We start from the raw sequence: 13,158 nt of genomic DNA on the forward strand, positions 1-13,158 counted from the left end.
GTAGTGGTGGCACACGCTTCTAACCCTAGTACTTGGGAGGCTAAGACAGGAGGATCTCAGGTTTTCAGACAGCCTCAGCAACTTATGAGGCTCTCCATAACTTAGCGAGACCCTGTTTCAAAACAATAAGAAAAGCCGGGTGTGGTGGCGCACACTTGTAATCCCCGCGCTTGGGAGGCTGAGACAGGAGGATCGCGCAGGTTCAAAGCCAGCCTCAGCTGGTTTAAGAGACCCTGTTTCCAAATAAAATATAAAATAGGTCTGGGAGTGTAGCCCGGAGGTAGAAGGCCCCTGGGTTCCATCCCCAGTACCACCAAAAAAAGAAAAAAAGAAAAAAAGAAAGGTTGGGTGTAGCTCGGAGGTAGAATGCCCCTGGGCTCAATCCCCAGCACACCACACACACACACACACACACACACACGCACGCACGCACGCACACACACACACACACACACCCTCCCTCTTCTCTGACACTCAGAACAAGGTGGGTGTGGCCAGGTGAGGGGTCCTCAACTTGGCTGTGTCAGAGGCGGAGCCAGGCCAGGCGCACACGCCTGTAATCCCAGTACTTGAGAAGCGGAGGAAGGAGGATCGCAGGTTCAAAGCCAGCCTCGATAACGTAGCGAGGCTCTCAGCAACATAGTGAGACCCTGTTTCCAAATAAATAAAATTGGGGTGAGGATGTAGCTTGGAGGTAGAGTGCTTGTGGGCTCAATCCCCAGTATCAAAAAACAAAACAGAACAAAAACTGGCTGGAGTATAACTCAGGGGTAAGACGCCCCTGGGTTCAATGCCCGGCGCCTCCAAACAAACAAACTGAATTAGAAAATAAAATGGAAGCCGGACACAGGGGCGCACGCCTGTAATCCCAGCATTCGGGAGGCTGAGACAGGAGGATCACGGTTTGCGGACAGCCTCAGCTACTTAGTGAGGCCCTCTGCAACCCAGTGAGACCCTGTGTCAAAATAAAGAATAGAGGGGCGTGGTGGCGCACGCTTGTAATTTCTGTGCTTGGGAAGCTGAGACAGTGGATCCCACAGGTTTGAAGCCAGCCTCAGCTGGCTTAAGAGACCTTGTTTCAGCCGGGCATGGTGGCGCACCTTGTAATCCCCGCGCTTGGGAGGCGGAGATGCCATCCACGCTGGCTTAAGAGACCCTGTTTCCAAATAAAAAAATATTTTAATAAATAGGTCTGGGAGTGCAGCCCGGAGGTAGAAGGTTTCCAGGAACCCCAGTACCACCAAAAACAAAAACCAAAACGAAAACCTTGTTTCCAAATAAAAAATATAAAATAGGTCTGGGAGTATAGCCCAGAGTTAGAAGGCCCCTGGGTTCCATCCCCAGTACCACCAATAAATACATAAATATATAAAATAAACAAATTAATAAAAATAGGGCTGGGGGTATTACTTAGAGGTAGAATACTCCTGGGTCCCATTCCCAGTACCCCCCCCCCTAAAATAAAAAATAAATAAAAAGACTAAAAAATAGTGCTGGGGGTGTAGCTCAGAGGTAGAATGCTTGTGGGCTCAACCTCCAGTACCAACAAACCAACAAACAAACACCCCACAAAAATTGGCTGGAGTATAGCTTAGGGGTAAAATGCTCCTGGGTTTAATCCCCAGTGCCTCCAAATAAATAAAATAAAAAATAAAATGGACTGGGGCTGTAACTCGGAGGTAGAATGCCCCTGAGTTTAAACCCAGCTCCCCCAAGAACAGAACACTACAATCACGCCATTCGTGAGCTGAGCCCGTAATGCCACCCCCGGGGCCACCTCGTAACCCTAGCACGCTGGGTTCTGGGTCTCCAGTGTGAGCGCAGGCGGGCGCTCGGCCAGGGCCGGCTCCCCAGGAACCCTGGGGCTTCTCCTCCTGCGCCCCGTGTGCGGGAGCCCTTCTCTTTGGATTCCAGGTTAATACTTGAAGAGCCCCCCCGTCGGACGCTATTTCCCTGGCACAGATGGGAGCGGAGGGCACCGCGACCGCCCAGGCCGGGCAGCCTGTGGACACTGTAGTTTCTGTCTCCATCTCCCAGAAGCCTCCCCCTGGCCTGCTCTCCTCCTGTGAACGAAGGGCTTCATGCTGGTGAGCGGCCGTGTTTACTTTGTGTTTTATCCCATCTCCTATTTACTGGAGACCTCCTCTGCCAGCTGGGCGCGCTGTGCCCGGCAATGTGGCCCCTGGGAAGCAGACACGAGCTGGATTCTTTTCTCTGGCTTTTTCTCTGGAGTCAGAAAGCTTAAAAGTTTTTATTTATTTTTGCAGTTCAGGGGATGGAACTCAGGGGCATTGGACCTCCGCGCTACACCCCCTGCCCTATTTTTTTATTCTTTATTTTGAGACAAGGTCTTACTGAGTTGCAGAGGGCCTCACTAAGTAGCTGAGGCTGTCCGCAAACAGCGATCCTCCTGTCTCAGCCTCCTGAATGCTGGGATTACAAGCGTGCGCCGCCACCCCCAGCTTGCCCTCCCTCCCTCCCTTCCTTCCTTCCTTCCTTCCTTCCATCTGCCATCCCTCCCCCACCTCTCTTTCCTTTTTTGGTTCTCAGGATTGAGCCCAGGAGCCTCTGAGCTACACCCACAGCTGATTTTATTTTGAAACAGCTAAGTAGCTGAGGCTGGCTTCCAACCTGAGATCCTCCCGTCTCAGCCTCCCAAGGGCTGGGATTACAGGTGCATGCCACCACGCCAGCCCGTGGTTGGACCTCGCCTTCAGCCCACCTGCAGCTGCTTCTCCCCCGACCTCTTACCTAACACCTATCTTGGCTGTAAAGGTCACTCGCCCCACAAGGCACTTACAGGGTCCAGGAGGGAAGCCCAGCTCTTGCCTGCCAGGATAATGGAGTGAGAAGACAGGGAGGTGGGGCAGGGATCGCTCAGCGGGGGAGCTGTGATTTCACCGGATTCATTCATTACACAAGCATCCCTGGCGTGCCGCCCCCGGCCCGGCCCTGCGCCAGGCGCCGCTTACCCTCCACACCGCGAGTGCCCAGCCAGCCAGGCCCTGGCTCAAACACCCAGGATGGTCTGCGTAGCGATGCTGGCGCCGCCGGGAGACACTGCTCCCCCGGAAACCCGTTCCCAGGCTCCTAAACTGAAAGACTGCAGAGAAAGAGGGCTCACTGCACCGCAATTACACACCAGTCCAGATCTGCCAAACCCAGGGGGCCTTTGACATCTGAGAACACCGTTTCCCCCTGAAGTCCGGGGCCTCCCAGGGGCAGAGCGGAGGAAGCATTCCAAATCCTCCATCCCCAAGGTCAGACCGTATCCCTGCGTGCTGCCTGGCGGGCTCGCAAGTCTCCTGGGCTGCCCTCAGTTTCCTCGTCTATATGATGGGAATAAAAGTGGCTCTCAGAAGCTGGATGTGGTGGCTCAGGCTTATAATCCCAGTACTTGGGAGGCTAAGGCAGGAGGATTGCAGATTTAAGGTTGGCCTCAGCAATTTGGCGAGATCCTTTTTTTTTTTTTTTTGGTGGTCCTGGGGATGGAACCCTTCTACCTCCGAGTGACACTCCCAGACCTATTTTATGTTTTTTATTTGGAAACAGGATCTCTTAAGCCAGTGCGGCTGGCTTCGAACCTGCGCGATCCTCCTGTCTCCACCTCTCAAGCGCGGGGATTGCAAGACTGCGCCACCATGCCCGGCCCTTTTTTTCTTTTTTTAAAGGTGATGGGCTAAACCGGGCGTGGTGGTGCACGTTTGTAATCCCAGCATTCGGGAGGCTGAGACCAGAGGATCGCAGTTCGCGGACAGCCTCAGCTATTTAGTGAGGCCCTCTGCAGCTCAGTGAGACTCTGTTTCAAAATAAAGAATAAAAACAGGGCTGGGGGTGTAGCTCGGAGTTTGAATGCCCTTGGGTTCCATCCCCAGAACTGCAAAATAAATAAATAAATGTGATGGGCTGAGGGTATATCTCAAAGGTAGGTAGAATGCCCTTGGGTTCAATCTTTAGTACCCCAGATAAAGTATTTATCAGGGCTAGTATGCGATTTCAGGTGATGAAGTGCCCGGCACAGCACTTGGCATACAGTCGGCGCTCAGTTATAGGGGACGTAGGCCCTGCTGGCCTTCACACAAGGGTCACTTAAGAAGGCCGTTCCTTGAGTGCAGCCCACGCTTTCTGCTGAGCATTACACACGTTTTCACTTAGCCTCATGGGATCCTCATTTTGATTTTTCTCTATTTTTTATTCCCATTTTGGTTTAGCTGTAGCAGTTGTTTTTCGGTAACCCAGGATTGAATCCAGGGGTATTCTACCTCTGAGTCACACCACCTCCCTTCCTTTCGTTCTTTCTTTTCTTTTTGTGGTTCTGGGGATGGGACCCAGGGGCATTCTACCTCCGAGCTACACCCCAGCCCTATGTTTTATTCCTTATTTTGAAACCGGGCCTCACTGAGTTGCAGAGGGCCTCACTAAGTAGCTGAGGCTGCCCATGAACCACTCCGGTCTCAGCCTCCCAAACGCTGGGATTACAAGCGTGTGCCACCACGCCTGGCCCTTTCTATTCTTTATTTTGAAACAGGGTCTCGCCAAGTTGCTGAAGCTGTCCTTGAACCTGTGACCCTCCCAAGTGCAGGGATTGCAACAGGAGTGCAGCACCGCTGCCCACCTAAGAGGGAAGAATTAGAACAGCTGCAGTTGAGATCCGCCTTCTTCAGGCGGTACTTTGGTGCCATCTGCTGGATGAGTTTTGAAATTTTCCTGTACATAAACTTTGAGCTCAGTTTCCTAGTATTCAAAATGATTGGAAGGACATATTGTTCACTTTTCCCCTTTTTAACATCTGAGTCCACCATCAGTCCAGACTACATTACTGGGAATCTGGTTGTACGTCACGACCACTAAGGGGGGACGTGCCCGGGGGACTTCCTTTTAAGTCAGTAAGTAAATCTCAGAATGCGCTGGGGATGGAACCCAGGGGCATTCTCCTCTGAGCTACACCCTCAGCCCTATTTTGAAACAGGCTCTCACGGAGTTGCAAAGGGCCTGAGTAGCTGAGGCTGTCCTCGAACCGCGATCCTCCTGCCTCAACCTCCCAGATGTGGGGATCCCAAGTGCGCACCACCACGCCTGGCTCCCCGCTGTATGTTCCACATGAACTTGAGCTTTTCAAGGGAGGCCTGTGCGCAGCACCTCAGGTCTAAGCCTGCCCTCCAGCACATTTAGAAAGGTCCCCTCGCCCAGGTCGTGAGGACAAGCCTTCACAACCCGGCAGGGATGGGTCCTGCTAGGATCCTCCTCCCAGGAGGGTGAGTGCTGGCCGGTCAGCTAACCTTATCTATAAGCCCGGTCCAGCCCGACACCCCTGAACTGTGAGCAGGCACCCCGCAGCCGTGTTCCCTCCTTCAGGACCACCCTCCTTCCCTCCCCTTCAAGGCCCCAGCATGGTTTACCTGCAGTCTCTCGTGGTGTTTGAGCCCGGGGTGCTCCGCCGCACTCCAGCCCCCGTTAGGCAGGGTCTCCGTTACCCAGGCTGCCTTCCGAGGCGCTGGGCTCACAGGCGGGCGCCGCCACCACCTGCTAATGGACTTGAGTTTGTTCCATGATAAGGTGATGACCTGAGACCATAGTGGCTTCTAGATTTTTTATCATAGACTACGTAAGGCACTATCACGTTTTACATAATGCTTTTTTAGTATGTTTATTTTTTAAATTTATTTTTGTAGTACTGAGGATTGAACTTGGGCATTCTACCTCTGCGCTACAACCCAGCCCTATTTTTTAAAAAATTGAAGCGGTTTCACTAGCTTGACGAGACTCTCAAGCTTGCCCAAGATGTCCTCAAACCTGTGATCCTGTCTCAGCCCCCAAGTACCCGCCCAGCTAGCAAAGGAATTTCTCAAATGTATACAATAAAAATTTATATAATAGCGTAACGGTAACTTGACTTTTCGAAATTTCCTTGTTTTGCATTTATCACTGCTGAGGTTGAACACTCCATGTTTAACTAGCTGTGTTTCCTCTTTAAGGCTTTTCTAATGTCCTACTATCCACCAGAGTTTATATATCGGCACATTTACATAATCCAGCACCAACAGAAATTATCAAGAAGCAATCATCAAAAATTTCAGAAGGTGTTTTTATTAAAAGAACAAATATTAAGGCACAAAAATACATCAATTTTCAAACAAAAAGTCCTTTAAATGGTTATAACCTATTATTCAAAGAAATTTATTCCAAATTATAGAATAATTTAACATTTTAAAATAAAAAAATACAACTTTTAAGCCCCTAAACGTTCTCCCCAAATGAGTAAGTTTCGTAGCGCTAAGGCGCACTGCAGTACGGAGTCCTGTACTATGGCGTGTACTTCCTTCAAGTTCTGCGCTTACACACGTACACAGGTCAAACCTGCCGCTGGTCCACGGCCTGGTGTGCTGCGTGGTAGCGCGTGCGGTCGGCCACAGACACAGCCGCCCCGGGACGAGCCCAGGCCTCCAGGCCCCGAGCGCTGGGCGCAGCCAGACCTCTTTCAGAGACGGAGGTCGACCTTTTACATACGCTTTCACACTCTGTCCTGACATCACAGTGCAAACAGAAGGTACCGCGACACAGAGCAGAGAGTTGGCATTCTTTATGGGATAGGAAGATTAAGAAATTATCTTCTTTACAAGAAAAGTATGAGAACATTCTACCAACGCTCAGGCGTAAAATACTCAACTGTTTTCCTGACTATCCTTTAAGTGGGCCTTTAACTATGACTCCATTTCAAGTCATGACAATTCCCTTCTGGGCAAATTTCACGCCATGTAATTCATAAGAAACTGGAAGCCTTTTGCTTAGAAACCACAACTGGCCCGTCACCCTTCGACCTGTGCGTCGCAGGGGACCCCCGCGGCCGCCCCGCAGCCGAGGCCTCCCGGGCACACGCACCGAGGCGGCGCGGCCAGCGCGGGCACCAGTGAGGAGCTCCTGCCTGCGCCCCGCCGCCGCCCTCGCCCCCCAGGCTGACCAGGGCGCGCCCCCCGCCTCCACGCCCGGGGTCAGGGTCTGCAGAGCCCCCCGGGGGCGGCCCGGGCTCTGCACCTCACAGTTCAACTCCAGTGGTCAGAGGAGCCCCAAACTACAGGAGTGATCAGATACACAGCGCTCACCCCGTCTGTCTGGCCGCCCCGGGTGGGTCGGGTGGGTGGCCCGCGCAGGAAGGGCCCGACCCGGCTCCTCCACCAGCGTGTGCCAGGCAGCGCCGGAAACCCTGCCGGTCTCCACACCGTGGCCAACTCCGGCTCACTCAACACTCAGCACAAATACCTTTCGAGAGACGTGCTACTCTGGCAAGTTTACTTTACTAACTCCTCTGAAATGAGTAAACGAGAAATAAATTCAGAAAAATACTGTTTTGTGGCTTCCATGTGAAAAAAATTAGGAGCTGGTTCCAATTTGCATGTTTCATCAAAATTCTCCGAGGCTGGTCTCAGAAGCAGAACTCCTTCAGAGAAGTGACATCTGAGAGCCCCACCACCCAGAATGCCCGCTAAAATGCCCGCTGGCCTCGGGTCTTTGGTCACGAGTCATGAAAATTCACATTTTCATCATACTACATTCAGTTGCCTTTCAAGTTTAGAACATCCTATATTTTAAAAAGATATTAAAATAAAATATTCCACGTCACACATTATAAACCTATCACTTAGCAAAATTAGGAGCAAAACATGATTGAAAGTTAATAAATTACAAGATTAAAAGTGAAGGGCTCTACAGTTAGGTGTGTTTATTACGGAGTAGAAAAGGCCAAGATTACACGGAAGACACAGCCCTACTTTCCACGAGGCCTGCAGCAGCGGGCGGCCACCGCCAGGAGCGGTGCTTCGGGGACCTGTGGCCAGGTCTCCAGGCCGGCCACACAGCAGCAGCACGTGCGCCCGCGGCCCGAGGGGGACCAGGGCAGGGCGAATCTTTGGAAAGCGACTCAGACTCCCTGAGCTCAGAGAAGATCTCCCTCCGTGACTTGATGATATTTACAAACAAGGATGTTGTGCAGACCAAAGGCAAAACGCAACACAGAAACACGTGTTCCCACGTGAAATCACTTGTCTAAAAGTGGAAAGAAAACGCCACCGTGTCTGGTAAATCCTAGTAAAGACGGAGGCCTGATACCCTACAGAAGAATCTCGTGATCTCAAAGGTGAGTAGAAGAGCCGGAGTTGTGTTTGCGGGATTGTTTTCTTAGATCTAGGACTGCTGTATTTCCCAGAGGAAAGAGAGAACCAAGTCCACAGGCCCGTGACGCCGGCTCTGCCGAGGCGCTCCTCTCTGATCACTCCCGGCCCAGGCTGCGGTCACAGCCGGCTGGCGGAGGCGGCATCACGGCACCGCGGAGCCCTCCCGCCGCCCGAGTTCCTCATTTTAATACACGGATTTCCAAGAGAGCGCGTAAGAGCTCGTTAGGCTACATCAAAGCACAGCACCCTTGCAGCTGTGTGAACGTCCTCTACCGTACGCTGGCTTCACCGATGCAGTTTCCAATTACATTATCTTTTCTGAAGAGAACATTTTTTCAGCAATTTCAGATCTGGTCATAATTTCCTGGAAAAATAAGAACACACATACAGGGAAAGGTGCGTGTCAGGATGGTGAGGCTGTTTCCGTAAAATGTTCCTAACAACATTTTATACTTGTTCAAAAATCACAATCAATCTGTATCAGACTGTATCGGGGAGGCTTCAGATACAGCACGTCAAGGCCACAGAATTCGCTCTCCAATGACGCGCTGCAGTCAGCGTGAGCTTAAAGCGTCAACTTCCTGCTCCCTAGAAACACAGCGAGTTTAGATTTCCAGTGAGAGGCACAGGAGGAGCCGACTCAGTCTCTGAGACATCGCTCCAGGGACGCGTTCCCCCACTAAGCTAATGTGTGTCTTTGAAATTATATGTATTCTGTGCCGGGCGTGGTGGCGCACGCTTGTAATCCCAGCGTTTGGGAGGTTGAGGAGGGATTGTGCAGGTTCAAAGCCAGCCCCAACTACTTAGTGAGGCTCTCGGCAGCTTATGAGACCCTGTTTCCAAATAAAATATAAAAAATAGGCCTGGGAGTGTAGCCTGGAGGTAGAAGGATCCTGGGTTCCATCTCTAGTACCACAAAAACAAAAACAACAACAAAAAAGAAATTCTATGTATTTTGTATGTGTGGTACTGGGGATGGAACCCAGGGCCATTCTACCACCGAGCTACACCCCCAGCCCTATTTTTTATATCTTTATTTTGAAACAGGGTCTCACTGTGGCAGAGTCTCACTAAGTAGTAGCTGAGGCTGTCCTTCAACTGTGATCCTCCTATCTCAGCCTCCTAAATGCTAGGATTACAAGCGTAGGCCGCCACGCCCAGCTCCCATTCTTCCTTTGAATTAGCTAACGGTCCAGGCATCTCTCTGTTCTTCCTTTCTTTATTTATGTGGCACTGGGGATTGAACCCAGAGGATTTTGAAATAGGGTCTCACCAGGTTGCCGAGGGTCTTGCTAAATTGCTGAGGTTGGCCTTGATTCTCCTGTCTCAGCCCCCCAAGTACTGGGAGTCCAGGGTGCGCCACCACGCCCGGCTTGCTATCCTTTGATTCTTCTAGCTCAGACTCCTTTCTCCCTGAGCAGCCCTTCAATGTCCAGTTGACCTGTCCTAACTTTTTTCCCAAAAAAACTTTCTTGAATCCACAATCCCTATTCAGATTTCCTGCTTAGTAAATGAGGAATAAAAAAAAAGTGAGATAAAAGCTATAATGCCCCAGTAAAATATCTACTAGTGTCCAGGACTAAACAAACTACCCTTTTCAAACCTTTTCAATTCTTACCTACATACAGGATCTTTGTAAATCACAGACTTAAAATCTCTTAAAACACCAGGCGTGGTGGCGCACGCTTGTGATCCCAGTATCGGAAGGCTGAGACCGGAGGGTGTGAGGCCCTCCGCAACTCAGTGAGACCCAGTTTCAAATTAAAGAATAAAAAATAGGGCAGGGGGTGTAGCTCGGAGGTCAAATGATCCCGGGTTCCATCCCCAGACCCGGGAAAAAAAAAATCTTTTAAAACAACTCTTCCTTCTTTTACACCAATGAGCATTTGTCTGGCTTCTATGTGAAATGAGGAATGTACCCCAAAGTTCTTTACTTTACCACAAATCAGTTTGTAGTGTCCTTCCATCTGCTTAACTGATATCATAAAAACATTCACAATTTCTTTCTGAAATACATTTGTACACTGAAAGTAACAGCCTTAAGGCAATAAGCAAACATATTCACCTCATCTGAGTCCACCAGTACTGGAAGCGCTCTGAAACAGAAGGGCAAATGACAAAGCTATTAAAAGTAGGAGCAGTGGACCTACGAAAGCAGAGCACAGGACCCCACGCCCGCCGTGCTCACTCCAGACATCACCGCTGAGAGGCGAGGGCACCCAGGCTCACCAGCGGACACGGAGCGCCATCCCCGGGCAGCCCTGCTCAACCCAACACGAGGACAGCCCAAACGGGTAGAGTGTGGCCGATTCAGACAATGGACCACCACACACCCCAGAAAACAGACGAGTCACCCTGGATGACACTTTAAAACCCGAGTCTAGCCGGGCGTGGTGGCGCACGCTTGGAATCCCCGCGCTTGGGAGGCTGAGGATTGCACAGGTTCGAAGCCAGCCCCAGCTACTTAGTGGGGCTCTCAGCAACTTAGACCCCGTTTCCAAATAAAGTGTAAAATAGGTCTGGGAGTAAAGCCCAGAAGTAGAAAAGCCCCTGGGTTCCACCCCCAGTACCACAAAATAAATAAATAAATATATAAATAAAATAAAACCTGAGTCTACAGATATGTCAGGATAGTGGGACTTGGGGAAAGTGGGCTCCTTATCTAGAAGAATGAAGGGGTTTTTAAGGCATTAGTGATGTTCACATGGAAGTGCTCAACAAGTCAGCCAAGACTTCCATACCCAGCAAAACTATCCTTCAAAAGGATGGCAAAATCCTACAGAAAGACCTAGAGGAGAAGCACTTAGCTCAGATAGAAAGCAGAGAAGAGGAAACACTACACACATGGGCAATATAAAAGAATACGGGCTCTTTTTCTGTTCTCTTCAGACTGAGAGAAAAAAGTACTAACAGTGCACTGTTAATTTCATTCCTGTTTTGCATAGACGTGATTTGCATGGGTTTCAACTACCACGTCTTAAACAATACCAGTCAGTCAACAACACAGTTCAAGTTTCAGTTACTCAGAAGCAAAATGAGATGCTGCTTTACAGCCACTGAGATAACAGCAAAGACAGACAAGAGAAGTGTCGGCAGGATACGGACAAACCGGACCCTCACACTTACTGAGAGAAACGTAAGCATGCCGCTGCCCTGGGAAATGGCTCGTCTTTCCCCACAATGTTAAACACAGACTTAGCAAACACCCGGCAGGTCCACCAAGACAGGCGGAGACACAGCGCACACCTGCACGTAGACTCATCATACCCAGTGATGCAAACCAAAAAGAAAATCTTAGGCTGGCAGCAACATAAACCTCACCATGAAACACGGAACAGAAACAAGGGGAACAGCCCTGCAAAACCAGGCCCGCAACGCACGGTGGAGCAGACAGGAGCCGCGCCTTCTGCTCTGCACGCAAGGACAATCTCTGACGCGCTGAAGCCCACCACCATCAGCCGAGAGTCCCATGCCTAGCAAGAGCACCTTCCAAGAGAGTGGGACAAGGGCCTTTCCAGACAAACAGAAACCTGACAGGTTCATTCCAGCGTAACTGTACTAGAGGAAATGTGAACAGAATTCTTCAGGCGAAAGGAGTATCATGCTGGACGGACGCTGTCTGAGTCCTGGTAACTGTACGTCAGAAAAAGCCCGAGTGTGCTGCGGGTCAGCAGTGCAATAGGAGAAGAGCCTCAGCCGGCTTTGACTCTGCTTCCATGAGGAGCAAGCTGGCCCTCCGCTGGAGCCGTGGGCCCAGCAGCAGGAGACCAGGCCGCGAGCAGCCCGGGCTCAGGCTGCAACGGGGGAAGCTTACACGTCTGCGAATGAAGAGGGGATATTCTCCTCCACCCATTTCAAATCTTCATCCTGTAGAGATAAGTACTTACGTTTAGCATTTAATATCAAGAGGAGACTCTTCAGTCGGATGTCCGTACAATTTACACATTTCAATTCAAATGCAGGGCCCCTGTGAGTGGCGGCCTGAGCCCTACGAGTTGGCTCGTGAGGTGCACAGAAGCCAGGCCAGCGTTTTCCCAAGCAGGCAAACGGAACACTGCTCTTAGGTTTTTGTATTCTTGGCTTTAGTCAGATGCAAAGGCATTCTTATTTTGTCCTGACAAACCACAGTAAAAACACACAGTGCCAGGCACACACCTGTAATCCCAGGACATGGGAGGCTGAGACAGAAGAACTGCGGGTTCGAGGACAGCCTCAGCAAGCAGTGAGAATCTCAAAAGCCTAGCAAGATCCTGTCTCCAAATAAAAATAAAACAGGGCTGGGGTGTCGCTCAGGGGTAGAATGCCCCCGAGTTCCGGTCCCAGTACTGTGAAAACACACACACACACACACAGTTAATTTATCAGAAAAGAGCACAGTTTTCTGTTTTGGCTTCTGCTTTTCAACGCGTGTTCTGCCTCCGAGTTTGTTCAAGTCCTTACAGGGAGTTTGTAATTTTTTCAACAGAAAAGCATGTTGGAGTTGAACACGGTGGTGCACATCTGGAACCCCAGAACTCGGGAGGCCGACACAGGAGGACCGCGGGCGTGAGGACAGCCTCAGCAAGCAGACTCTCATCAACCTAGCGAGACCCGCTTCCAAGTAAGAAACAGTACTGGGCTGAGGGTATGAGCTGTAAGGCAGAATCCCTCAGGGCTCAATCCCTAGTGCCACACAAAAGCCTGTCCTTTTAGAACTTACATGCACACACACATTTTCACACTGTTATTCAGAGAGTATGTAACTGGAAAGGTGGGCATTTCCATCCTATCATCACCTTGGTGCACAAAGTGTGCACCAAATATTTAAAATGTACCACTGGCTTCTATTTTATCATTTTATTCAAGCTTCCATAGTTCATAAAAAATCTGTTCATTTTGATAACTATGTAGGTAACACAAAGTTCTTTTCCCATAGATAACAAATTAAATTAAAATTATTTCTTGCTGGGCGCAGTGGGCACGCTTGTCATCCCTGCGCTTGGGAGGCGGA

General features: G+C 50.3%; 1 protein-coding gene across 1 annotated transcript in view; it reads right to left on the minus strand.

Annotated features, from left to right (window-relative positions):
- Positions 1 to 8,472: 8,472 nt before the first annotated feature.
- Positions 8,473 to 13,158, minus strand: part of TMEM87B (transmembrane protein 87B) — a gene marked incomplete at both ends in the record, with an annotated part of 41,769 nt that continues 37,083 nt past the window's right edge. The window contains 3 exons of the mRNA XM_080711445.1: positions 8,473 to 8,532; positions 10,234 to 10,264; positions 11,983 to 12,035. Coding sequence (XP_080567571.1) covers positions 8,473 to 8,532; positions 10,234 to 10,264; positions 11,983 to 12,035 — 144 coding nt within the window. The remainder of the gene's footprint in view (positions 8,533 to 10,233; positions 10,265 to 11,982; positions 12,036 to 13,158) is intronic.

This window comes from Muscardinus avellanarius (genome assembly GCF_963383645.1).
Source record: "Muscardinus avellanarius genome assembly, chromosome: 15".
NCBI lineage: Eukaryota > Metazoa > Chordata > Mammalia > Rodentia > Gliridae > Muscardinus > Muscardinus avellanarius.